The 26,075-nt window shown below is 53.4% G+C and overlaps 9 protein-coding genes across 9 annotated transcripts; 4 read left to right on the forward strand and 5 right to left on the reverse strand.

Annotated features, from left to right (window-relative positions):
• Positions 1 to 621: 621 nt before the first annotated feature.
• J4E90_004281 (uncharacterized protein) lies at positions 622 to 1,494 on the reverse strand (the record flags this gene model as incomplete). The annotated part of the gene is made up of 2 exons (XM_051433846.1): positions 622 to 1,092; positions 1,159 to 1,494. The coding sequence occupies 2 exons, from the start codon at positions 1,492 to 1,494 to the stop codon at positions 622 to 624; spliced, it is 807 nt and encodes a 268-aa protein (XP_051292364.1).
• A 608-nt stretch (positions 1,495 to 2,102) lies between these two features.
• On the reverse strand, positions 2,103 to 2,494 carry J4E90_004282 (uncharacterized protein; the record flags this gene model as incomplete). The annotated part of the gene is made up of 2 exons (XM_051433847.1): positions 2,103 to 2,247; positions 2,301 to 2,494. 2 exons carry the CDS (start codon positions 2,492 to 2,494, stop codon positions 2,103 to 2,105), a joined length of 339 nt encoding a protein of 112 aa, XP_051292365.1.
• A 2,780-nt stretch (positions 2,495 to 5,274) lies between these two features.
• Positions 5,275 to 6,271, forward strand: J4E90_004283 (uncharacterized protein; the record flags this gene model as incomplete). Its single annotated transcript, XM_051433848.1, has 3 exons — positions 5,275 to 5,485; positions 5,559 to 5,906; positions 5,976 to 6,271. The coding sequence occupies 3 exons, from the start codon at positions 5,275 to 5,277 to the stop codon at positions 6,269 to 6,271; spliced, it is 855 nt and encodes a 284-aa protein (XP_051292366.1).
• Positions 6,272 to 6,625: 354 nt separating this feature from the next.
• Positions 6,626 to 7,848, reverse strand: J4E90_004284 (uncharacterized protein; the record flags this gene model as incomplete). The annotated part of the gene is made up of 3 exons (XM_051433849.1): positions 6,626 to 6,742; positions 6,791 to 7,336; positions 7,387 to 7,848. 3 exons carry the CDS (start codon positions 7,846 to 7,848, stop codon positions 6,626 to 6,628), a joined length of 1,125 nt encoding a protein of 374 aa, XP_051292367.1.
• Positions 7,849 to 8,512: 664 nt separating this feature from the next.
• J4E90_004285 (uncharacterized protein) lies at positions 8,513 to 9,859 on the forward strand (the record flags this gene model as incomplete). Its single annotated transcript, XM_051433850.1, has 3 exons — positions 8,513 to 8,579; positions 8,636 to 8,673; positions 8,726 to 9,859. 3 exons carry the CDS (start codon positions 8,513 to 8,515, stop codon positions 9,857 to 9,859), a joined length of 1,239 nt encoding a protein of 412 aa, XP_051292368.1.
• Positions 9,860 to 10,476: 617 nt separating this feature from the next.
• J4E90_004286 (uncharacterized protein) lies at positions 10,477 to 11,568 on the forward strand (the record flags this gene model as incomplete). The annotated part of the gene is made up of 1 exon (XM_051433851.1): positions 10,477 to 11,568. One exon carries the CDS (start codon positions 10,477 to 10,479, stop codon positions 11,566 to 11,568), a length of 1,092 nt encoding a protein of 363 aa, XP_051292369.1.
• A 1,842-nt stretch (positions 11,569 to 13,410) lies between these two features.
• Positions 13,411 to 15,599, reverse strand: J4E90_004287 (uncharacterized protein; the record flags this gene model as incomplete). The annotated part of the gene is made up of 6 exons (XM_051433852.1): positions 13,411 to 13,477; positions 13,542 to 14,088; positions 14,317 to 14,455; positions 14,504 to 14,539; positions 14,590 to 15,427; positions 15,481 to 15,599. 6 exons carry the CDS (start codon positions 15,597 to 15,599, stop codon positions 13,411 to 13,413), a joined length of 1,746 nt encoding a protein of 581 aa, XP_051292370.1.
• Positions 15,600 to 19,634: 4,035 nt separating this feature from the next.
• Positions 19,635 to 20,286, reverse strand: J4E90_004288 (uncharacterized protein; the record flags this gene model as incomplete). Its single annotated transcript, XM_051433853.1, has 3 exons — positions 19,635 to 19,780; positions 19,831 to 19,958; positions 20,027 to 20,286. 3 exons carry the CDS (start codon positions 20,284 to 20,286, stop codon positions 19,635 to 19,637), a joined length of 534 nt encoding a protein of 177 aa, XP_051292371.1.
• Positions 20,287 to 21,577: 1,291 nt separating this feature from the next.
• J4E90_004289 (uncharacterized protein) lies at positions 21,578 to 25,402 on the forward strand (the record flags this gene model as incomplete). The annotated part of the gene is made up of 5 exons (XM_051433854.1): positions 21,578 to 21,859; positions 22,032 to 23,367; positions 23,479 to 24,588; positions 24,634 to 24,920; positions 24,971 to 25,402. The coding sequence occupies 5 exons, from the start codon at positions 21,578 to 21,580 to the stop codon at positions 25,400 to 25,402; spliced, it is 3,447 nt and encodes a 1,148-aa protein (XP_051292372.1).
• Between the last annotated feature and the right edge of the window lie 673 nt (positions 25,403 to 26,075).

Raw genomic sequence — 26,075 nt, forward strand, 5'->3', positions numbered from 1 at the left:
AGATACCAAAGGATAGGGCTTATGGAAGGGGGTAATGGGTTCTTTCTAGGGTATCGTGAGTGGTCTTGCGGTCGCAGGCACGAGTGGATGCATGTTTTTACTGCTATTGACGTATGTATTTGGCATGTAGATGGGGCGTGAAAACAGCATCGCTCTTCATTCATCTGCTGTTCTACTACAATACCCATTTAGGCCAAACTGGACTCACCCGTGAGTACGAAGGCCATCGTGATATGATGTAAAACTCTAGAAGTGATGCAGTAGCTCAGATTTACGTACTTTACTAGTAGGGGATGGCAGGGCATACAAGTTGTGCTGTGGTCCACGTGACAATGACTAAGGTGTCTCGGCAATGACGTGGGTCTTGCAACACACCTGAATCTTTGGCAACATCGCCATCGACCTACGCCAGGGATTTGACAAGGACGACGGCTTTTCATTTTTCATTCTATCGATGTCTGTGTATCTTTCGCGATAGCGTTGCGCCTTTCTCTCGTCGCACTGGCGCTGCGGGCCCCGTGGTGCCTTCCGTAAGGCACCCGCTCAAGCGAAAGACGGAAGGCAGCTCAAAGTCCTGTGCTCTTTACCCAGGTGTCGAACGTCGCCCTTCAGCCAAATCTACTACAGCACTACCTCGACGATAGGCCCGACATATGTCTTTCTACCTCTTACGAAATACCAGATGACGGCAAAAAGTACGGTTCCTCCAAACGTGACTGAACTGAAGTTCATAGATTGCGCATTGACCTCAACGGAACCCGGCCAGAACGAGAAGAACCACATCACAAACAGGTAGATGCAGGCGAAGATGTTGTTGGCCACGCCCAGCACACCGGGAACTCTCCATGGACCCCATTGCAGTGTCTCCGGTCCGACCATTGCGGCACGCGAGTTGTACGGGCTGATGCCCTTGAGACGCCGCCAGAGGAGAAGGACGCATACGATGAAGTATGAAGCGTAGAGGCCGCCGATACTGAGGTTGACGATGTTGCTGAAAGCGACGAAGGAGCCGAGCGCGATGAACGACAGGAGCACGCTGACGGCAGCTGTGATAAGGATCGTGTTGACCGGGATCAAAGTTGCAGGATTGAGCTAATACCGTCGTCAGCTCCTGCAACACTCGTATCCCTATACGAGGGCATGTTGATGGGATCATACCTTAGTGACCTGCGCCGAGAACGGCACGGCTCTGTCTCTTGCGAAGGACCACATCTGCCGCGAGGTTGCGGCCATGAGACCTACCAGGCAGCAGACACCAAGAAACCACATGATCAATGCCATGGCCATAGCCCCACCCGGAGATCCCGTGCCTTTCAAGAAGACATAGAGGTAAGCGTATCCAAGAGTGACTGAGTTCTCCAAAACATCATTCAGGTCCCCCAGGCAGAAGAGGTATGCGACCATCATAGCAAGTCCAAGTGCGCCATTGAGGAACACGCTAATCTGGATGGCTCGCGGCACTACCTTGGATGCGTTCTTTACTTCTTCGGCCATCTACATGCATGTCAGTTCCTTGGATTTCGACCAATTCGGGCGAATAACATACATGAACACATGAGTCGACACCTGGGAGGAAAGATTAGTATATTGCCTTCGTCGAGTCTGGTGTCTTATCACACTTACCGACTAGCGCGAATATTGACGATGGTAGCCCTACCATGAAAGACAAGCCCTGGGTTGACCAACCACCCGTGTTGACAAATGTGACGAAGATTGATGCGTCATTGTGAGGAGCGAGATATACGAGAGGAATCAGGATCGCAAAGAACCCCAGGATATGCAATATCAGTATCACGCCTTCGAAATGCGCGAGGGTCTTGCTTCCGATAGTATTGATGACAACGGCAAACGCGGTCACTGCCCAACCGAGCAGCATGGCTTGGTACGGTTTGGGGGAGTAGTCGTCGTGGAGGATTAGAATCACGCTCTGTAGTATTGTTCCAGCTAGGTACGCTGAAGAAGCAGTGGTTGCTTGCCAGCCTATCAACGTCACCCATCCCGTGATATAGCTGAGAAACTTTCTGGATGACGGTGGAGCCAACATTGCGACCCAACTACGATCCGTCAGTAAATAAGCTTAGCCGACGCTTAAGAGAGGCTGCTTACTGGTACTGGCCACCTGCGGTAGGTGCCATCGAAGACAACTCAGACAGGACGGTGTAGATGGAGATTGAACCGATCCAGATAAGAAGATACCCCCAGAATACGCCGGCAGGGCCACCGTTCAAGAGACTTGGCGTAGAAACTCTGCGGTACTGTCAAGAACATACCCGAGCGTGTTATTCAAGAATTGAACCTACGACAGAATGCCCTCCCAGGTCACCAGCACAGTACAAGAAAACCCCAAGATCTGCATGAACCCAAAGGTCCGCTTCAGTTGCGGCTTCTTACCCAGCCGAATGAGATCTCTCTCATCTCGAGTGTAGCTATCATGATCGCCGTCTTCGATGGCGGAACTGACTGCTTCTGCTTTCGTCCTGTTGCCGAGCTCCATGCTTAGGATAAGATAAGGTATGTCGAAGAAAAAACGACAGCAAGAGATCGCGACGGACACTTCGCTGGGTGCGAGGAAGATGAAAAGTAACTGCAAGCTCTTAAACCCGCACTTGAGCAGCTTCGCGTTTAGATGTCGGTTATGCACAGATTCATCCAGATTGTTTCGCTAAGCGCATCGAGCAGGTAACATGCCGTGCCGCGACTTTTGTCGCACAGCATGCCGCGCGGGGATCTTGATAGCAGGGTCTACATGATGCCCCGAAACTTCTTCACCGTATTCAACCCAGCGATATACTGACGAGACACTCCATTTCCCAATTGCGCGTACAAATCGCGAGCACTCTCAACCCTCTCAAAGGCATGCTGTACACTGCGCAATCTGTCGCCAACTTCTCTATCCCCTCCAGCCCAACAATCTTGCTCTCCCCTCAATGCGGAGATCCTTACTCAATATTCTTCCTATAGGATCCGGGTGGAAGTAACCTAGTTGCCGCGGATGTTACCGTCCCGAGCGTTATCAACGTTGGCTAAGCCTCGAGCGTGTGGATCAGCCGCCATGGTCGCACAAACACCCACGACATCAACACATCCTTCGTCCCTACCTTCCTTTTCCCTCACGCAACTGCATATCGACGGGGTGTTCATGCACGTTGTCTTCCGTTTGATTGGTGGCCCAAAGTGATGCGTCTGCGCGGATGCGGCGCGGATCGTCTAAGCGACCTATTACACCATTCCAAACGTCTTAATGCTTGTAAAGCGTTCCGAAAGCTTGTCTCGCTGGCTATTACCAGATAAGTAATCAGCCTGTACCCTTGACGTCTTACGCGTCGTGCAACATGCAGGTTAGCGAAAGAAGCCGAAGACTCGTATGTGTGCGTGGGGGTGGTGACAGTTAACTGGTGTACAGTACGAATCCTACGAGGGGTAAGAGTTGGAGGTGAGTGTATCAGTGTGTTGTGTTGTTGCTTTGGCTTTGGGATGTCCGTGAGCACCATGTGATTCCTGAGTGTTGGAACAGACACAGATAACGAAAGGAGGGAGTTGTCTTCTCGGACTTGGACTTATCCTGGTGCGCACGCTGCTCAAATGGTAGCACCATCTCAGTCATTGCTACAAGCGGAACTCCACCATGCTTTCTGAACGCAAGGCTATGGATGCTGGCAAGCGTCCTGCCTTCCACGACGGCCATGCAGCACCATTAATCCAGATACTCGCCTGGCTATTCCTAGCTTTCTCCCCACTAGCTGTTGTAGCGCAATTTGCGACGAAGAAAGCCATGTCTCGGCGGCTGGTAGCTGCGGATTTTGTTCTGCTAGCGGCTCTGGTGAGTATTCCGGGATTAAGGCAAGACATAGACACACTGATGAACATCTCTCCAGGTGTTGTCGGCGGGACAAGCCGCGACACTTCTGAGTCCTGCTGGTCAGGCTATCGGGAACATACAAGCTGGCCTTGCGATAGATCAAATTGATGGGGCTTGGAAGGTAAAGCAGACGAACATCCTGGAATGCGGCGCTGAACATATCAGGCTTTATTCAGCAGCGAGATTCTCAGCGTCCTCACGATCGTTGCCGCCAAAGGTTCGCTACTCATCTCTCTGACGTTGGTGACACCTGTTGCTAGTCATCAGAGGATGATGTATGCCACTGGTGTTGTGACGCTGCTTTGGGGGTTTAGTGCCGTTTTTCTCATCGCCTTCCAGTGTCCGTCACCACAAAGATGGGATATAACCAACCCAGAGTGCATGGATCTCGTACGTTCGGCAGGCAGTACTGAGAGTCCCGCGGTGTTAGCTAACACAATTCAGCGCGCCGTACGAACCTACAATGCAGTCATGAACATCGTAACCGACCTTGCCCTAGCCATCGTACCTACGTTGATGGTGCTACCGCTGCAAATCACATCCGAGAAACGCCTTACTCTCATCACAGGCTTCTGGTCGCGCATAGCGTGGGTATAGCCTCACCAACAATGAGCCTGCGCTAACACAAAGTCCCACAGCGTCGTATTTGCCTCCGCCGCCCAAATCGGATACATACACACCCTACCACTACCCAGCGACCTCCTCCATTCGATATGGCGTATAGTCGTCTGCGGACAGATAGTGCAAGTGACGAGTATCATGACTGCGACGATTCCCTTCCTGAAGCCTTTCATGATGAGTCTCGACTCGGGTCTACTTAGCGCAAATCAAGCTTGTGTCGCGACGACATCCGGCTTTACCTCTACAGGGCATACGGGCCAATTATCGAGCTACATCAAGATTGCTAGTCAGGGCAGTCGCAACCCATCTTCTACCAGAGGAGATAAGGATGCCGATATCTGGGTGCGGAAGGAAGTTGTAGTGAAGAGAGAGCCAAGTATTGAGTTACGTGACATGGGAAAGAGTAGGTAACGCAGGATCGCCGAAGAAGAGTCATATGTCGTAGCCATCTCCAGCTCCCGCGTTGCACTAGATGTTCCGCTGTGAGCAGTACCAGAGCCTCATACTCTCTCGATCAAGACAGAACATGCGTCGCCCCCGGGCCACTCTTTCTCGCGCGCAAGGCGCACCTTCCATTCACCTTCACTCATACGCGACGCACGAGCGTTCCACAAGATCCACCCACCTAGGCAGCGCTTTCCCCACGCGCAAACGCTCGTCAAGCGGTGACGTAAATACACCACCGCGCTCTCACCTCCTCCGTCAAAAAGCTCTTTCCACCGCGCCTCCGCCTGCCTCACACCTCCCTTCCCTTCCCCAACGCAACTCGACCCACGAACAGTTAACCCATCACCATGCGCTTCCTCACCACCATCTTCCTCGTACTCGTCAGCCTCGCCGCTCTCGCAAGCGCGGGCGGCGATAAAAAGAATGGCGGCCAAATGAGTTTCGAGGATGTCGTGAAAACATGCGTCTACGAGTGCAAGGAAGGTCCTCACTGCAGGCACTACTGCGAGTGCATGGTCTACAAGATGATCGGCAAGAGTGTCAAGTGTACAACTGATAGTATGTGGGACAGCTGATACCCTGCGGCAGGCATGGGATTGTCATTGGGATGTTTTGCTAATACAGATCATAGAGTGCAAGAAGGCTCCTACAGGTTGTGAGAAGTACGAGCTCAGTGGCAAAGTTCGTCGAGACGAAGATACATCTGCGGCCGTTGATCAGGCTGCGTCTGCGACTGTTGAGGAGGCTTCGTCCGAGACTGCTGCTCAGGTCGACCCCGGAACCATCAATTACAACCAAGACGCTCCCGAGGACTTTGTTCAGACTGCTGATGTCAACGGCGACGACAACACCTGCGCAACACAGGGCTGCTCCGAGGCCTTGCCGTATTGCCTCAAGGCGTGCGGCTTTGGTCCCCATTGTGAGGGTTACTGCGCCTGCATGTTGCACTCGAACCCGAAGTCAATCTGCCGCCAACAAGGTACGTGATAAGATTTTCTAGCTCAACGAGAGCTTCATTTCTGTTCTATCTATACTAACTCTACCACAGGCTGCGTCGAGGCTCCTCAAGACTGCGATCAATGGGAGTTCACCGACCACGACATTGCTCTTGCTGGCCCAGAGACTGCCGACTATGAGCAAGTCGCTGCCGCTGCCAACGCTCGCGAGGGAAGCGACGACGACGACGTTAACAGCGAACACTGCAAAGCTTGCCGCGACGCTGGGTACGAATGTAGCAAGAAGTGCGGCGCCAACGATATGATCTGCAAGGCTCTATGTCTGTGCGCGAGCACTGCGGAGGATAACTGCGGCAAGTGCAAGTCCGTCGACTGCCCACGCACTTAAGAGTGGGGAGTTGTCGGGTTTCGGTTTGAGCGATGATGGCAATTCTGACCAAGTTGTTGGAAGCTGGATGAGACTGCGGGTCTTCGGGTCCACGTCCGAAACTGGAGGCGGTTCCTGGTCTTCCCCCCAAAAAGGATCACGATCTGTGTAGATCTAATATCTAATGACATGCTCCCTTCTTGGTCATAATCTCGTTTCACAACTGTGATGGGTGAAAATGCGCGCTCGTCCCAAGGCTGTCCGCGATAATGGTTGCGGTGGCAGTCAAGCCGGTTCTTCTCTGGATGGTTGGACAAGCTGAGCCCGAACGCGGAGCCGTTTCGCGAAGTGAGATCAATGTGACGTGCCCGTCTTTCACTTGATGGGCTTCCTCGCGTAAACAACTGTCCCAGGTAAGTACGCATGAGTCCGGTAACTCTTCAACTCCTTGCGCATCTGCGCTAGATGCAGTTGAGCTCGTGCAACAGACCACTGCGTCATGTCAGCTTAATCCATCACACCAACATCAGCAATACTCACACCGCCAACCTGCGTCAACAACCTCAACATAAACCCCTCGACCCCATCCATCAACCTCAGCTGATTCCACCGCCCAATATTCTTCAGCTTCTTATCCGTCGGCCACCCATTCATCGGCCACTTATACTCCATAACCTGTACATCCACAAACCCGGCCCTCCTTATCCTCTCAGCACTCTCCTCCCAAATCGTAAACGTCTTGCCGAACCGATCGCCCATCTCCACCACCACTTTCCCCCAGGTATGGTAGAAGTGGTCTGGCCCCATTGACCCATCATCGGATGTAGGACACACGGAGTGCTCTACTATTTCTATCCAGCCGCCTGGTTTAGTGTGTTTGTAGGCTTGCTGGAAGAAGAAGTCCCAATCTGGGATGCAGCCGAAGAGCTCGCGGATGTGGATGAAGTCGAAGTGGTTAGGCGGGAAGGTCCATTCGAGCGAGACGTCGTCGATTTCGAAGTGGCAGTTTGGGGGGACCCATTCGGGTTGGATGGGGGAGAGGTCGGTTCCTGTTACTGTTGCTGAGGGGTATTGGTCTGCCATATCCTGTACATGTATTATTAGCCTGTGTTGGGGGATATGGCTGGGCAGCGTACAATTGCCCATATGCCGGTTCCTGTGCCGCAATCTAATATCGTCTGTGGATTAACCAGCGGCGCAAGATGCAGCTTCTGGTCGAGCGTCAGGAGGTACATGTGGTGCGCGAAATCCAGTATCTCCTTGGCCAGCTCGTCATTTGGTCCCCAGTATGCGCCGTCGCGGTATGCGTGGTACTGGCGTCCATTCTCCATGCGGTGGTGGAGGATGGACGAGGCTAGCGAATCGGTCTCGTCGCCAAGGAGGCTGCCGCTGTCGAAGGCTGAGTCGGACGAGAAGCCAAGGCCATCGTCGTCGTCTACGGGGGACGCTTCGGAGTCTGGTGGCGCTGCGTGGTGTACGGGGGCGTGTTGTTGTGGGTACGAGGAAGAGGAAGGCGCGTCGTCTCCTAGATGCACGGCGCTATCCTGCTGGTGCAAGCCGATGCCCTCGAAAGGCTTCGGAGAAGATGAAGACGCCATGGTGCTGTCGTGAGAGTGCGCGGCGAGGAAGAGTGGGAGATATCGACGCGACGCCCGGAAACGACGGGTTACATATTGGAGAGTTGGAGCCGATGCACTGGGAAGTTGCTGGACGCTGGCCGGCCGCTGACTCTCGTTTGGAGGCGTCTGTCAATGGGCGAGGGGTCTCTGGCAAAGTGGAGCATTGCACCGATGGCGCCGCGTTCGCGCAGCATCCCCGAGTAGATCCAGCGGATCGGCCGTCTGCTCCGGTCGCTGCCATTCGTTGATGCGCGTGTAATGCACGCGCAAAAGGAACGGTGCTGCATCGCCTGCATGGCAGTTAGAGGCGTCGGGGTAAGCGCGTGCTGGCGGCACTCTACCGACGTTGTACGAAGACTCTGGGTGTCCCAGGCAGTCAGGCCATTGGCGAGCCTGCCAACAACGTCGAAAAGGAGGGTGTCGATGAATGCATCTCGTGACTGATGGACTGGCTCATTTGCGGGCCGCAAACGGCGTCATTCCCTTCATCGCCGTTGTCTAATCGGCCCTTTTGGCAGGCGGCACGGGTTGGAGAGGGTGGGCCAAGAGCACCTCTACAGTGGATACTCGAACTTTGTTGTAGAAGACGAAGAACAGGTTGAGAGTATGACCAAAGTCCATCGATGATCTCAGGCGACTTGACATGGAAAAACCAACTGCCGACGGCGAAGCCATTGCGGCGCAGCTTCCTTATATCATCATTGGCTCTGGTAAGCGACGGTGACGCCGCATACATGCTGCACCACACGGTCTGACCAGCTCGCAGGAACCGCTGGACTTGCACTCGCACAGGGGCTCCGCAAAGTATGTACACCGTCTGGGTAATGCAAAAGAGTAGCCTCATTCGAACAACTAGGCGAACATCCCGTGCGTCGTGTTCGAGAAGAACGCTGCCACGCATGGCGAGCGCGACTGGAACATGGGCCTTCACTGGGGCGCGCCAGTCCTGAAAAGCCTCATGCCAGATGGCTGGTGGGACTGCATCCAGAGCGTCCAGGTCGACCCGAATGTCCCCACGAAAGAGCAGGACACGTTGAAGTGGCTGCGAGGCGATACCGGAGCGCTGGTTGCAGCCATCACCTTCGGGCCTTTCTACCGCTTACGGAGGAGCAAGTTGCGCGACTTGTTAATGCAAGGCCTTGACATACACTTCGACAAGCGCTTATACGATGTCTCATACTCACCTGATGATGACTCAGTCACTGCCCATTTCGCCGACGGAACCTCGACGACGGGACGCATGCTGGTTGGCGCGGATGGAGCACGCTCTTCCACCAGGCAGATTCTCCTCGGGAGGGAATTGGGCTCCATCAACCACATACCGTATGCGTGCACGTTTGTCCAGTGCAAGTTTACCGCCGAGCAAGCCCGTTTCTTGCGGTCATTCCACCCGCTGTATCTAGCATGTGCACACCCGAATAACAACTTCGCCTTCTTCGGCATGCATGATGCGCCGGACGAAGATGACCCGGCTTCCTGGACCTTCTTCTACTACATCTCGTGGAGAAGTAGTCTGGAAGAGCAGGAAGCCACAAAGAACTGGACCGGTGCTCAGCGCCTGGCGCAACAAAAAGAATTCGCGAAAGAGTTTTGCGACCCGTGGAGGAGTGCGTTTGAATGGACGCCAGACTGCACGCCTGTGTGGTACCTCGGGCTCACTGACTGGGACCCGGGTATGGAAGGTCATCGCTGGGATAACCATCGCGGCTTAATTACTATGGTGGGCGATGCTGTGCACCCGATGACGTACCAGCGAGGTCAGGGCCTCAATCACTCTGTTACAGACGCTGGGAAGTTGTACGAAGCTATTACTAAGATCCAGGCTGGCGAGGACAGGAAAGCTGCGGTTGATGCGTTTGAAGAGGAGATGATTAGGCGTGGGGGCACGGAGGTTAGGGATGGCACGGCAAATACCATGATGCTTCATGATTGGGAACGCGTTAAGCAGAGTCCGCTTTTTACAAAGGGGATGAAGAAGACCGAGGCTTAGGGGTTGGTAGATTTGGTTCTCGCGTTATATCAATGCATCGCGTCGTAGTAATGTACAGTAGCATGAATGAACAGATCTCTGGGCAGTCTCCTGATCGCCTCAATCTTAACAACTAATGTCTTGTGTCTAAATTGGACGCTGGTGTAATTAAGCCAAGAAGATACCCAGGAGTATATCACAGTGAGCTGCCGATATGCCCGGGCATTAGAGTTGCTGACTGATGGTCGCGGGTTAGCGCGACAGTGCACATCCAGTACTCGCGGTCCCCGACATCACACGCAGCTTCATTGATCGTTCTCGACACTTGCAGAGACACGCTATCGCGCCACTGACTCTATCGTGACTCTTCGCAATGATGGGGGTTGTTCTTTCTCATGAGCCGTAGACCCCTCATCTGGTGTCCAGGGCTCCGGCGAGATGCCTCGGATAACATTGTCCCAACACCATGACGTCGGCCATCCTCGGTCCTAGCTGCGCGATGCGCGACAACGCTCGACATCTACTGTCGCTCTATTCTTGATAGCTAACATTACGACCAATTTCTCGAATAGTGTACTGACAAGCTCAAATTACCTCACCCCGCCTTCCAGAGTTAGAGATCCCGCCCCCAAACGAAGATGACCTCCCCTTCCGAATTTCACGGCTGGCTGGGCCACGATAAGAATGCCGCGCAGGGTAATATGACATGGTCGTCCTTCCAACCTAAGCCCTTCAACGCCATCGACATCGACATCAAAGTCTCCCATTGCGGCATCTGCGGCACCGACATCCACACCCTGCGATCTGGCTGGGGCGCAACCCACTATCCCGTATGCGTCGGCCATGAAATCGTCGGAAACGTCGTGCGTGTGGGAGACAAAGTCAAGAACCTGCGCTTAGGCGACCGAGTTGGCGTTGGCGCGCAGGCGTTCAGCTGCTTGAAGGACGACTGCGAGGAATGTAGCGCGGGCATTGAGCAGCATTGTCCGAAGATGGTGGGCACATATAATGCGAAGTACCCCGATGGAAGCTGGAGCATGGGCGGATATGCAGACTACGTTCGCGTGCCAGCGCATTTCGCGATCAAGATACCCGTTGGGTTGAAGAGCGAAGAAGCAGCGCCTATGATGTGCGGCGGCATCACCGTCTATGCGCCGCTGAAGAACAACGGCGCAGGTCCCGGGAAAAAGGTCGGAATCGTAGGTTTGGGAGGTCTAGGCCATTTCGGCGTCTTGTTCGCCAAAGCACTCGGCTGCGAGAAGGTTGTCGCGATAAGCCGACGGAGGAACAAGGTCGACGACGCAAAAGCTATGGGCGCCACAGATTACATCGCCACCTCTGAAGATGATAAGTGGGCGCGCAACCACAGCCGATCCCTCGACCTCATCATCAGCACAGTCTCCTCTCCAGACATGCCGCTCGAATCCTATCTCCGCCTTCTCCGTACGGGCGGTTCATTCATACAAGTCGGCGCACCAGAAGACAAGCTTCCTCAAATCGCAGCGTTCGGTCTTATCGGCAAAGGATGCAAGATTGGGGGTAGCCAGATTGGCAGTCCCAAGGAGATCGAGGAGATGCTTCAATTCGCGGCAGCCAAGGGCATCAAGCCTTGGGTGCAGAAGCGCAATATGAAGGATGCGAACAAGAGCGTGGTTGATATGGAGGACGGACATGCACGGTATCGTTATGTGCTTGTGAATGCGGACCATGGGGATAGGGCGAAGATGTGAGCGCGAGGCATGTTACCGCGTTGTCTTAATTCAACCAGTATTATTCACATCTGACGGCCAGCAGAGCAACTCTGACACCAACGCAGTCAAGTGTAGTGCTTGACATATCATATCCGCTTGCTGTTGTCGTTGTTTGTTCCCTAAACCAGATTGTCTCATAGGCGCCCGTCTTCTCAGACCCTTTCCCTTATCTCACACTCAACAGCCCGTTTTCACAATGCGCAACAGAACTAACTTCGCACCGCCCCTGCATTATCTCATTATTCGCAACGTGCAAGTGATACGTCGCCTCCTGGCTCACACGCAAGCCGCACCTCCACCCATCCACCAAACCACCGCCCCTTCAACCACAATGCGCTCTTCCTCACTGGTCCGCATCAAAATCCCACCCAGGGTACCGAATCCGCCCCAACCCACCTCACCAAGCCGCGCAATAAAGCAATGCGCGCGACAATCCCTCTCTTATCTATACTATCTTCACACATTCCTTATGTCTTGGTTTACGAAGACAAAGACAACGCCGAACGCATCCAAGACGCCCACAGCTTCCAAAGCACCCAAGGCGCGCATCGCCGGCATGCACATCACACGCGATCAAGCGGGACGCCTCATGAAAGTCTGCACAACACTCGAGGAAATGATGGAGAGACAATGTAAAGACATACATTCTCCTCACAGCACCTCGGAATTCTACGCGTCGTGTACGTTGACACGCATCAGGAAACAGCAAAAGGAGATCTTGAAGAGGCTCGAGGATCTCATATATAGTGCCAAGGGCTACAAAGATGACGCGGCTTGCGTGGAAGAGTTCTACGATGCGCATTGCAGTATGCGAAGGATTGAGATGAGGTGCGAACACCAGTCCAAATATCCCTGTAGGGATTGGAGGACTGCGGCCGAGAGATATTGGCCGTTGATAGCGGCGCGCTATGGACCGCTTTTGGATCTTGTTAAGGGATTGAAGAGGGAAATAGGGGATGCGCTTGAAGACGAGAGAATGTGGGCTGGGGATGCGGTCAAGCGGGATCATCGCAAGAGTCTTGGGTGCGTGGAATCGGCACTGAACCGCGGGCCTCGAAGCAAGCCCACGCCTGCATCTGGGTACATATCTCTCGAGAACAAACACGTCACCTTCTCAGAAACAGTGCTCTGGCGGAAGTTCAACAGCGCAGCCCCGCCAAAGGAGCTAGACAGACTGGCGTTAAACACATTGCTCCACAAAGAAGAGTTTACAACGAGCTTAGCTAGAAGGGGGCGTAGGTCAACAAAGAGCTTTAGGAGGAGGGAAATTAAGAATAAGGGGTGGGATTCAATGTTCAAGACGGATTGGTGGAGTGTAGGCTTGGAGCCCTGGGGCTCGGCGAATGTTAAGGAAGAAGAACAGGAGGCGACGGAGGAGGATATAGAGAGATTAGAAAAAGAGTTCAATGAAGAGATAGTGCGGCAGCTAGCGACACAACCATGGTAGGAGGCGGAGGATAAATATGGAGATATGATAAGATACCGCGGGAAAGAGGTGCATCAAGGGGGAGGACACGATGTATGATGAACAAGCTCATTTTGCGCAACCGTCCATTTGCCTCCAACGTCCGCAGAAGAGCTACCACTAAACACGAACATACTCGAGGTACAACAACTCCAGTGTCCACATGACAATCCACCCAACAGCAACAATACAGATTGCTCGTAAAACTTTGTAGGGGAACCGCCAGATTCCACGAGATACCCAGTACCACTTTGGCACATCTTTCTTGCTCCTGCGCCGCCAGACAACACTGAAACAGCTAGTTCCAGCCTCTAAACCACACCGAGTTTGGATATCCCAAAGACGCATGGGATACTCTAAGCCTTCGCCATACTGAAGCCAAGGCTCAGGTATAAAACCAAAACGTGATCCAACCCGCGTATTCTGGGGAACGTTGTACCAGCGAAGACTGATGTGCCTGATACTAGACCGATTTGTCGTCTCGCACAACTTGTCGTATTCTGGAATAGTACGTGCTCCTGGGGCCAGGATATCTCGACACAGGGCCTTGTGCGTGTCGCAGTACCGGTTGTACATGGCGAGTTGCGACCTGTAATTCCGCGGCCACTCGTTACTAAAGATGAGGATGACGGTGGTAATCCAGGACCAGTGCCAGGGAATGAATTTTGGCAGCCTGGTAGAGCCTGCCGTGGGGTCTAGTGGTGGGAGGCGGAGTACGATCTTTGATCTGTTTAATGAATCGCGGGCGGACGTGAGGATGCGTATGTTGTGGATGGCGAGGAAAGTTTGGAGTTGGGTGTATTCTTTGGATATGTGTTTCTTTGCTTCGTACTTCCATTCTTTGCGGATGAGGTGACATGTTTGCAGGAGACCGGAGTATGAGGCGAAAGAGGTGTTGACTGGCGAGATGTGGTTGTAGATGTTGATGCGTACCTCGGCTGGCAAGGCCAGGAAGGCGGTTGTGGGCATGAGGAAGCTTGACGGTGTGTAGTAGCTCTCGTGGTTGCTACCATCGAGGGAGCTGTTGAGAGGACCTTCGAGTACTTAGTAACTACCTGATAAGTGTGGAGGGCTAGTGCACGGACGAGGCAAAACCGCGAAGGCAACTGCCAGTCCAAGTGCTCGAAACTTTTCCCAGAGGCAGCACAAGAGCCCGAGTGAATTGCATTTTGTTTGTTCTGAGATACAACTGGAAAATAAATACAGCAAAGCTGGCGATGGGTGAGTTCTTCAACGAACTTTCACCCGCTCTGGCTGCCTACGCTGAACCTTAGTATATACCTTGGTCGGCTTGTTGAACCAGTAATTGTGCGTCTCCCATTCCTTCTCTGGTTCGAGGAGCTCAAGGTCGAAGTCGCGTAGAAGTTGCGGTATCACCTTGTACGTCTCGCACAACGAGATCTGTAACATCGTCAGGAAGCTTCAATATACTCGTAAGCTCCTACTCACATTCTTCCCGATACATGTTCGCGATCCACCACCATACTATATGGTTTTTAGTACCCAGGAGTAGAAGCTGGTCATAACACTTGTACCTGTAACATATACCTCTCCATCCTTGCAGTATCTGGGCCAAGCCATCGTTTAGGCACGAAGTCATCTGCATCATCGCCGAAGATGCTCTTATCGCGCTGTACCACCGCTGCATTCATACCAACTCGAGTGCCAGGAGGAAACCATTCGCCAGCGATCACACATCCACCTTTGGGCACGTGACGTGGTAGTGCCATACCCACGCTTGGGTGGAGTCGCATACCCTCCTTGCAGCAAGCCATTAGGTATCGTAGTCCCACTGCCTCATGGTACTGGATGATTGGGCTTAATAGTCCGGCTTGCGCAGCTTCGTCTATCTCGGCAGTGAGCTTGAGGTAGGCGGACGGGGTACGCATCAGGTAGTAGAGGACAGCGGTGATGGCTGCTGCGGTGGTGTCGGAGCCGGCGATGCTAGTGAATGTTAGTGCGCGAGTGAAGCCGCGAGAGAGAACCCACAAAGCTCCATAAACTTCCGCCTTTACCTCTATCAGTCCAAATTCCTTCTCGGTACCCTTCTGCTGCATGACCTTGAAGAAGCTCTGCAGCATATCTTCGCAGTCATCGGCTTTGCCGCGCGCGATGCGACCTTTCCGCTTGGTAACGCATGCTTCAGATGTTTCTTCGATGTGTTTCAGCGCTTTGAGTGCTTTGGATACGCGTGGTATCATTGCGCCGCTGATAAGCACGATCGGTCGTAAGTACGCTGGCGAAGCGCAGGCAACGGCGATGAAAGGGATCAAAAGGTCTAAGGAGTGAATGTATCCACCACAATCATGAGCGTCCTTCATGAAGCCAAACATGCGACTAAAAAATAGCTGTCCGATAACGTCGAAGGCGTACCTAGGTTCCAAGTCAGTGTTCACGCATATGAGGCTTACTGTATAATGTCTTACCATTGGACCCAAATCGACATATCAAGCGTGCTACCATTCGTTGCACCCTCGCTCAGCTTGTCGACAAGCATCTGTACACATTTGTCGACAGTTTCCTCCATCCGCGGGATATTCGACATGGAATAGAGAGAGTTCACGATCCTGCGCCTCTCGGCGTGTTGACGCTCGTCGAGGTTCGTAAAGGCATCTGGGTATCTTGACCAGGTTGATCGGAATGGGAGGTAGAAGTCAGTCTGTAAGACGTCAGCATCAGTGACGACTCTCAGAATCATTTGCGTACTTTGGTGAACCCTGTATGTGTTGCGTATATGGTCTTGATTGCTTCAGGGTCCGCAATTGCAACCTCATTCGGGGCTATCCGAACGATGGGTCCTATACTGGTCAATACCGCGGAAAGCTTGACGATTAGGGCAGTAGCTCCATACCATATTTACCATGAAGTCTTCGTTGTGTCTTCTCCGAGCTTCCTCGTGCAACATCGAAGATGTGCCAGAACCGCGTGATGGAAGCAAAGAACGGCCCAGGGTACTTGGCCAGCGGGTGTATATGTCTGGCATAGACGATCCATGTTAGCAGGTAAGTAAGAAGGGAGATCACAATAAGAGCCACAATAGGCATTGAATGGGTAAAGAGCAGCTGCTCCCGAGACATATTAGAAAGGCCTCGAATTAGGGACGACATGATCAGGTCCAGGTAACTCTGAAGAGCAGATGGTGTGTCCTCTGGCACTTTATCCTGTAGGCTCCAAGAATCTGATCATCCCAGGCTGACTCAAGGGACCTGTAGACCAATAGGTGTGTACACGGCTCCATGTATCTTGGCCGACACCGGGGCTGAGACCATTACTGCGGTGGCATTCGCGCTTCTACGCCGCTCCAGGACATCAACATCGTCGCTTGCTGCAGATCGTTCCACAATCACAATCGCATTCGTCGCATAGCGAGATGAAAACCGCTACTGTGCAGGGCAATGGAGCAGTCCCACAGGCTGGGAGTCCGCATCGTCCTGTTCTGACCCTATTCACTACATCAAGTTACGCCTCTTAAGGTCTCAGGCGTAAGAATCATCGTATCGACGAGATAAGTGGAGCATCCCTTGCCCTTGGAATGAACCGTGATTGCTGAAGTCGACTCCACCAACAGTGGGGTGGCTTCTGACATCAGCAGCACTGAACGACAGGCTTGTCACAATCGTGTCCGAGGGATCTGTATGGTAGACCTCTCCTCAAGCCGACCAGGCGATTGGAGGTGACATTGAAAAGACACGGGCAGCCTTCCAGGTAAGGACATCGTGGCGCCGTACAATAGGACATCGTGGGATGGGTAAGCCGGCACGGCACGGCTCTGCGATCGGGAAGGATGGTCCAGGCCGACGCAGCTTCCGGGAACCGAGATACGGCGTAGAGACCAGTCGATAAAGGCGTAGCGAGCGGCACGATGTGATGTGGTGTGATGTTGAAGGTTGCACGACAGCTGGTGCGCAGCGGTTCTCCCCAGGCCGCTAACCGGATTTGCCGTGCGCCCCACATCCATGTCATCATTGGTTGAGCCAGCGGTCCTCGATTTGTCCCAGCAAGCAGGCAAAAGGTTTACGCATTACATAGTAGTTCGCTAATAAACATACACAAGATGATCCATTTAGTGAGAAAGTTTGCCGAGAAAGCACAATTGGTTCCAGTACAGCGAAAATGGAATTCTTAGCCAAAACCACCAGAGACGCCGCTTCCGATTTATACCAACGCTTCACCCAAACTGCCTTCCAAGGATATAATACGCGTCTGAATCAGCCTGGTAGCCGCTCAACTACTGCGGGTCCGTCCACCCCTCCTCCCTCCCGACCACCTTCTCAATCTCCTTAACCACCTCCTTCAACGGCTTCAGGATCCTCCTCTGATAAATCACGACCATGCACTCCACATCCCACATCTCCAACTCCCCGTTCTTAGCACCCTTGTATTTCCCCAACAGCCCAAGCCCCTCCGCAACATCCCCAACAGGCCCCTGCGCCGACCTAAACTTCTGCACTGCGCGCGACCCATCTTGATAAATGTTCTGGCTCTTCGTTACAAACAGCTGAATAGCTTTGTTCCGCTCGATCAGCGACATCAACCCCAAGTCATGGAACGCCTCCACCTGGGCGTCGATATGCGACTTCACGGCTTTTAGTAGAGTCAAAGATTGGTTGGCGTCAGAGCGTGTCATGACAGTGCTGTAGATGTTTGTTACTTGGCGGGCAAGGCGTTTCTGTAGTTGGAGATGATGTTTCTTCGATGCTAGAGTTTCGAAATCGGGTCCGGAGTCGTAGGCGAAGTCGGTTTGGGGTGCGGTGGCGTTGGCCATGCGGCCTTTGAGGTAGAAGGATGTGAAGCCTGGCATTGTGGATGGATTATGACTTGAGGGTTGGATGGTGTGGTGGCTGATGGGTGACAGTCGTTTGGTGGTTTAGTGGTTGAGGGGGTTAAAGAGAGTGAACGTTTGATGAGGCTCAGAGACCGAGTCGTTATATAGATTGAGGGGAGCGTTAGTGGCAAGTATCGAGGTTCTGGTTCCTGCTTGTTGCTTGCATGCAGCAGTGAGTTTGCGCTGTGCATGTACGACCGCGTACTTCGAGGTCACAGTGGTTTCCTCTTCACAAGGGGTGAAAGTCATGAGATGGGGAATGAACGCAAAAGTCTAGGTTGATCTTTCGGGCTTCGCGCTGGAGCTTCAAGTCTTCGCGGGATACTTTAGGTGTGTACATTTGTGGGTTGGTAAGTCGATAACGGTGGTTTGCCGGGGCTGTTCGTCGGAATGGTCGTCTCCAAACTCACCCACGGTAGCCAAGGAGATCTAGGTTGATGAGGCTATATGAAACTGCAAAGAGTCAACGCTTACGATTGTAGCCAAAATGAAAAGCAATGTATACCTGGGATATCATTATAATACATTGAGTTTACAAAATCATTGTGTCCTCTCGACGGTGTCTACAACACCAGCACGTACAACTCCAGCCTTGCAGCTGCAGTTGGGAGTTACCAGATTCGGCTGCTTTATACACCCAATTATTCTTCTCGGATCTATAGTCTTTTCAATTGCAGCTGTAGAGAGAACAGTCTTATCCCACGATAAGAATAATGACTGCGAGAACCGCAGCTATACCGACGCCGGTTGCCGGCTCAATGGCAGCGATAATGCTAATTGCAAGGACGGTTGCTGCCAGGCTATACTTTATGACAGGGTCAGAAGCTGCGTAAGGACATCCACGTGTATAGCAGTTTGTAACAACGCTGTCTATCATCCAGTCGGTTGTAAGGGATGGGACAGTTTGGTGGCGGGGGTAGGCTAGACTCAATGCATGGAGTCTTTGCAGTCTGCGCCTGGATGCGCGCATGGTGCTGCATTTACAAGCGGCTGTAGAGAAATGGACTGTTTTCATGGTGAAGTTGAGAAGTTTGGAGTTGTCGTTGTGGGTGCTTGAACCTGAATCGAATGCTGTGGACGGTATGAAAGACTAGACAAAAGAAGCAAATGTCAATGTTGTAGGCTGTTCACAGTGCAACTTCGCAGTGTGGTGTAACTGAACGCCGATGAGGGGTGCATACACAATGTTTGGTAGTATTTGTAAAGACGTACAAGGCCGTGATACGCATAATCCCACTCGGTATCGTTGCTATCAGGTCAACTTGAGGTGGGGAAGGATGATGTTTCGATGTCACAATGTACATAGTAAAGGGTGGCGGCATCTTGTCATTCTGGATCGAATGAAAGTTGGATGTATTGATGAGAAGCCCCAAGCAGCAAAACAATATCGTGGTGAGTATCGCAAATAATTGCTCTTCGTCCTCGGCGAGGTTCAAAATGCCCAATCTAAGTCCTCTCATACTTGTCCTTATTACCAACCTTAGGCTGTCGCTGTCGAAGCATGGGGGATGCAGTCTCAAATCAACTTTGGAAATACCGATGCTCTCCAAACCAATGGGGTTGTTATACGTGAACAATGAACTGGAACGGTTCAAGAACCGCTTGGGGGCGAACATGGAACAATTTTGATGCGTTGACGGGCCGCTTTCGACATGTTATCGAGTTCTCTCAAGGCGTAATCCAAAAGGTGCATGCAACGGTACAGAAATCCGGGAGTGTACTATCGAAGCCGATCCTCTGTCCGAGAAGTCAGCTTTATGGGCCCGTGACCATCTTGTTCAACTTTTCCAACTCACGCATTTTGTTCAGCTCATCCAGGATCAACTGGAGCTCGTCTTCGTCCATGTTCAGCGAGGGAATGAGGGTGGTGGCCTCTTCTGCGGTGTCCGGGGTAAGCGTTCCTAGCATGCTTGTCAGCACCAAATCCATGCTCTTCCAATACTTGTATTACCCAGCAGCGCCTTCTCGACAACAGATATCTCGGGGTGGGCATCGAAGAGGGCAGCGATCGAGTGCAGACTGTCTTCCTCCTTGTAGCGGGCGAAGTTGTCTAGGTAGTCGAGAAACTGTGTGATGGTTCTGCTACAGTCAGTCCTGGCTCTTTCCTTGACGCTCCCCATGTGTCGTGTCTTCTCGAAGCGACTCACATGCTGTCGTTGTATATCCTATCGCGCAGAGGGTTGTTCTCGGGGTCCTTCTTCTTCCGGGCCTCGTGGACGGCTGTGACGACGGCGCGCGCTTCGGAGACGGAGAGGGCGTGGACGTCTTCAAAGTCGCCCAGCTTGATCTCAGAGCCCATCTCCTCCTCTTGCTGCACCGGGGGCTTCGGGCGCGAAACTAGCCTTGGGGCCTTGAAGACGGGTGGCTCCTGCCTCTGGGGCGGCGCGTGTTCTCCCTCTCCTTCCATGGCGAAGGTGTGTAAGGGTATGTGGTAGGCTGGTAAACGACGGTAGGCAAAGGTATAGACGCGATCGGTGAGCTGTGATGGTCTTTGTTGGATATGCGCAAGTTCTTCGGGCGGTGCGCGAGCTCGGTCCTGCTAGTAAAAGCGGCGGAGCTGGTGAGAGCGGGTGAGAGCGAGTGAGAGCTGTACTATGGCAGTGACGACGGACGTGCCTTCCAACCGCGAACAACAGCCTCACCAGGTGGAAGTCGCGACTGTCGAGATCTCAAATGCCAAGACTCTCCGAAAGCGCTAGCGACACCCATGAACCTTGAAACGAACAGCCTTCCCCGCCCGGCGCGCTGACTTTCATCGGCCTGCAGACGGCCTGCAGTGCGTTATGCTCCAGGAATAGCCTGCCATGTACCGAGGATGCTGAGGGAAATATCTCGTGTGTGCGCTGGACGTATAATATCTTGTGTAACGTCTTCACAACCCACCAGCTAGCCGCATACGCACCGGCAGCGCAGAACAAGTGCATAATGGCATACTAATGCCGGCTCTCTTAGAGGGCTAAAATAAGCTCAAGGGGTCCCAAGGCGCCGATGCTGCTGCCGGCCATCTGCCTGTACATCGCAATCAGCGTGCACCAAAGCGGCTAGCGCCGTCTGCAACATGCAGTCCACTCCTCGAACATTGACCACAGCCGCAGTGACACAGGAACAACCACCAGCCTCACACCCCAAACCGCCTCCTGCGAATTTTCCGCCAAGCGACCACTGATTGCGCTTTTGCGAGTTGCATGTCCGGTGCTGCTCCCTCTTGTTACTTGCCTTGCCCGCCCTGACCGCGTTTCATCCACCGCTCAGGGTCCTCGTCCTATGCCCCCCATAGCACGCCGGGCCTAATTCACCACACGCCTGCTCCTCCGCGGCGACCGCATGCCGTCCGAGTTGCTTTTGCGCCCATTGTACATAGCATCCCTTACACCCAGCCCAGCCCGCCCTGCCAGACGCCGCGCATTGCTAGACAGAGCGCGCTCGCCAACGCATCGCCGCCCTTCTACCCTTGGCCACCTCCCCGGGTAGATCCACCGCGACTCGACACCCCTCGTCCGCGGCACCTCCTACCAACGCCGCAGCTCATCCGACGAACGTACTCTGACAAACCCGTCCCTGCCACCTCTCGCCTCCCTGTCGCGCGCCCCTTCCACCTCGGCTACGCCACGCACCCGTTCCGGACCCTGCATCGAAGTGGAGGATTGTCGAAGCTGGCGTAACTGGACATGGGAACACCGGCGGAGGGACCGCCTCCGATGGATCATCAGGGCGCCCAGTCACAGTACAACTACGACCCGCGCAACAATGGCCTCTCCAGACGCGCCACCGACGAGGCCGCATCGTCGACCAACAGTCTTGCGCCCTACGACCGCACCAACTACCCCCCGCGATCGTCGACCGATCCAGGGGACCAGAACCAGCCCGTCGCCAAGCCCAAGCGAAGCGGGAAGATATGTGGAAAGTGTGGGGAAGGACTGACTGGACAATTCGTGCGAGCCTTGGGCGACACCTACCATTTGGAATGCTTTACTTGTCACGTAAGACACCCACGTTATTTTCTGGATTGGAGGAGTTGGGCGTACGCACGTCTCTTGATCTCTAGCGACGCGAGCGCGCGCATCGCTGTCCTGGATGGACTGCTCCCAATTGTCTCGAGCGCAATAATTCTCTACATAGCATCTCTGATCACAATGCTGACCTGCTTTCTAGGACTGCGGTAAAATCGTTGCCTCCAAGTTTTTCCCCGTACCCGACAAGCCACCCGGCCAGTACCCCCTCTGCGAAACAGATTATTTCCGACGTCTCGATCTGCTCTGCTTCGAGTGCGGGCAAGCCTTGCGCGGCTCCTACATCACAGCGCTAGACCGGAAATACCACATTGAGCACTTTACCTGTTCCGTGTGTCCTACCGTTTTCGGCGCCTCGGACAGTTACTACGAACACGAGGGCAGCGTCTACTGTCACTACCACTACTCCACCAAATTTGCCCAGCGGTGTAACGGCTGTCAGACATCGATTCTGAAGCAGTTCGTCGAGATCTTCCGAAACGGACAGAACCAGCATTGGCATCCGGAATGCTACATGATCCACAAGTACTGGAATGTCAGGCTTCATTCCACAGGCCAACCTGTCATTGAGCGATTGCAGGATGCCGATGGCGACGCGACAGATGAGGTGCGCGAGAGCGTCCGCCAACAGGAGGAAGAGATCGAAGCCAAAGTCAACTGGATCTGGAAGACCCTATCAGCTTTCGAGGAAAAGTCCGCGACCTGCATCTCCGACATGCTCCTGCACGTCAGTAACGGTGCTTACGTCGACGGTGTCATGGCAGCCAAGAAGTTCATTGTGCACGTCGAACTGCTTTTCGCGGCCGCCGACGCGCTCGATGCGCAATTGATCGTCAGGACACCCAAGGGATTGACCTATTCGCGCGAATCCAAGCTACTTTGTAAGAAAGTGGTAGCCTTCTTCGCGCTTCTTACCCAGTCCCAGGGTACTGGCGTGCGACGACTGGGCGTGACCCAAGAATTGCTGTCCCTGGTTACTGGCTTAGCCCATTACCTGAAGCTTCTCATTCGCATATGTCTGCAGGGTTCTCTAAAATTAGAGCGCGAGACCCGGAGCTCCACCGGTTTGACCAACTTCCTTACCCAAGTAAACTCACTCGATGCGCGGTTGGAGGACGAGGCCCAAAGAGACCAGGCGGCTGAGTCCGCGCGGCTTGTCCCAAGATGGGCTGACGCATGTCCAATATGCGATGCCCAGGTCGAAGACAAGTGTTTACACCTGAACAACATGTCGTACAACTACAGCTGCATGGTTTGTCGGGGGTGCAATGCCGACTTGCGCCATAGCCCTCAGAGCGCTTATTGGAGTAAATCGAAGCGAAGCATCTTCTGTCCGGCATGTGCAGCAGCGCAGCCAGACGCTGAGAACGGTTTCGAGCAGGTCACCAAGCTGCGCCAATATGTGCACCTACTAAACGTGGCGCATGCACGTCTTATGGCGACCCTACGATCCAGTGGCGCATTGCCACACACTTCAGGTAAGAATAACTCTCCGTAACAGATCACCTCGTCACCACTCATCTTGACACTCCGACTCAGATTTCTGGAGCCGCTTCCGAGATTACATTCGTCCCACTAATGACTTGTAGATGATCCCAACCTGGCAGGCTATGATTCCACACAGGGACATCGCCTTGGGGATGACCCGCCGCATCTGCGACCGGACACACGATCAAAGTCGTATGGAGGGACATCAGCAACAGACAGTCAAAACAGCAACAACGCCGCCTACGAGCAGTCCATGTCTGACATCAAGCGCCTACGATCGACACGACTTGACAAGCACCTATCCAACACGATGAAACGTGCGCGCGCATCACGAATCATTGACGGTCCAGAGGGCCTCGAAGGAGAAGGACAAATGCGAGGAGGAATGCAAATCGTTCAGGAACGCGAGCTAGGGGGTGACGCCGACGCTGTAACACTCGCTGTGAACTCTCTCGCTTTAGACGACATTGCTCGCATGGCTGCGTTGGAGCAGCAACGAGAGCAACGTCCAAATGCATTCCGCGCTGGTGGAAGCGCACTACTGGGACGAGAAGATCAACCGAAGCTGCAGAATGGCCATCGTCGCGACTTCTCTGGCGCCCAGGATCTACAACAGATGACCGAAGGTCGCTCACGAACCTACTTCTCGGAGCTTTCGCCACTTGAATACTTCAAGCTGAAAGGCCTTGCAGTACTCCAGCTTGGCCTCTTGCTCGACGACAATCAGTACAACCAGGGCGATCTGCTCGATCTCATCGAGTCGAAGAAAAACAACTTCTGGGGCAAGATCGGGTTCGGCAAAGCGTTCAAGGCCGACAAAAGCAAGCCGAAGAAGGGCGTTACAGGAGTCGAGAAGCCAGTTTCCGACAAAGCAACTTTCCGACAGTCGCTTGAGTACCTCGTGGAAAAGTATGGTGATGAGTGCACGGAAGGTGTAGGACCGGGCGCTCTCAAAGTTCCAGCTCTGCTTCAGGATTGTATCACTGCGATGAGAAGTATGGACATGTCTATCGAGGGCGTGTTCAGGAAGAACGGCAACCTCAAAGCTCTGCGCGAACTTGAGGAAGAGATTGACGCTCACGGTGTTCAGAAGGTCGACCTGAATACCAAGAACCCAGTCATACTCGCCAACCTCCTGAAGCGCTTCCTCAGGTTGATGCCTGAGCCGGTATTGACATTGAAGCTATACAGGCTGTTCATGGTGGCTAATGGTAAGTCGCTTCATCTTACCGGTCGTGCTTGACTAACATTAGCAGACATTGAGGATGAGGCACAAAGAAAGAAGGTCTTGCATCTCGTGCTTTGCCTACTGCCCAAGGCCCACCGCGACACAATGGAAGTCCTGTTCTGCTTCCTGAACTGGGTTTCATCGTTCCACACTGTGGACGAAGAGACAGGCAACAAAATGGACACCTGGAACATCGCCACCGTAATGGCTCCCAACATTCTGCGAGAGAGCAACGACAAAGAAGTCAAGAGCGTGGATCAAGGCGCGGTCAAGGTCGTGTTTGATCTCATCGAAAACAACGATGAGTTCTCGGAGGTATGTTGCTCCGCCATACTACCAATCCACTTTCATACTAACGTCAACAGGTACCACCCGAGATCATGGAACTACTCAGCGATGAAGTGTCCGACATGAGCGCGAAGGAAATCATGCGCCAATGGGAGCAGAGGGGGAAGAACCCTCTGTCAGCTCCTACGCCATCACCCAGAGACCAAACCGGCACAGCTTCCAGGAAAGACCAGCGCAATTCGCCTCAAGTTACGACGGCGGACAATAACCCCTCGGCTCAAGCTGGCGAAGCCTCCGTTCGCCAGATCCCCGGCGGGGGTGCTCAACCTATGGGCAGCAATCAGCACAGCCCCACACCAGGGTACGACCGAAATACACCCAACCCTACATTCGCCCAGAATCCCCAAGCTTCTTCCGACGGCCACCGCACTGCATCGCCTCATCGGCACAGCTACCGCTCGCCCGGCTTCCAAAAACATACACAGATTGGCACCGCGGGCGCTGGATGAGACACGACCACTCTTTTTTGGAACCCTCCCGGAGTACAAGGCGTTGATTGCATGCAACCATCTATGCATGGCTTGAGCGAAAAGCATTCAATGAGCGGCGAATTCTATTCTATACCCCTGGCCAGAGTCTACGTTATGACATCTAGACTGGCCAGTCCATCTTCTCACGCATCGGCTTGGCATAAGTTTGACGAACTTGTTTGATTACATTGTAGGCATCCTGCGCTTGCGCGATGCGTACTGGAAGGAACAACATTTTTGCTGCAGCATTGGTATGGGCGTTTTCTGGGTAATCACATTGTGCCATATACGATCTTGGCATTGTTTACTGGTGGCGCGATTATGCGCGTGCGAGTGCGGAGTGCTTGTAGAGGTGGTGTTTGAGAGTGTGAAGAGTACTACGGATTGGGATGGGTGGACTTGCATGGCCGAGCTGCGTGGAAGCTGCATAGGCTGCTGCGGTAGAAGTCGAGCCGAAGGTGGAGATAATGTATGAAGTCGCGCGATGAAGTCTTCGAAGACTTACGTTGCCTACTGTTGGTAGATGGCTTTAGAAGCCGGTGTAGGTATCTGATCATTCTCCCACTCTCTACGTCATCTTTCGTCTTGTTGTTTACGGTGCGAGGGACGCGCTTTCCTCCTCATCTTCACCGTGCTTGGCACTTGCCGCTCG

This window comes from Alternaria incomplexa (assembly GCF_024043165.1).
Source record: "Alternaria incomplexa strain BMP 0042 chromosome Unknown scaffold_5, whole genome shotgun sequence".
Classification (NCBI taxonomy): domain Eukaryota; kingdom Fungi; phylum Ascomycota; class Dothideomycetes; order Pleosporales; family Pleosporaceae; genus Alternaria; species Alternaria incomplexa.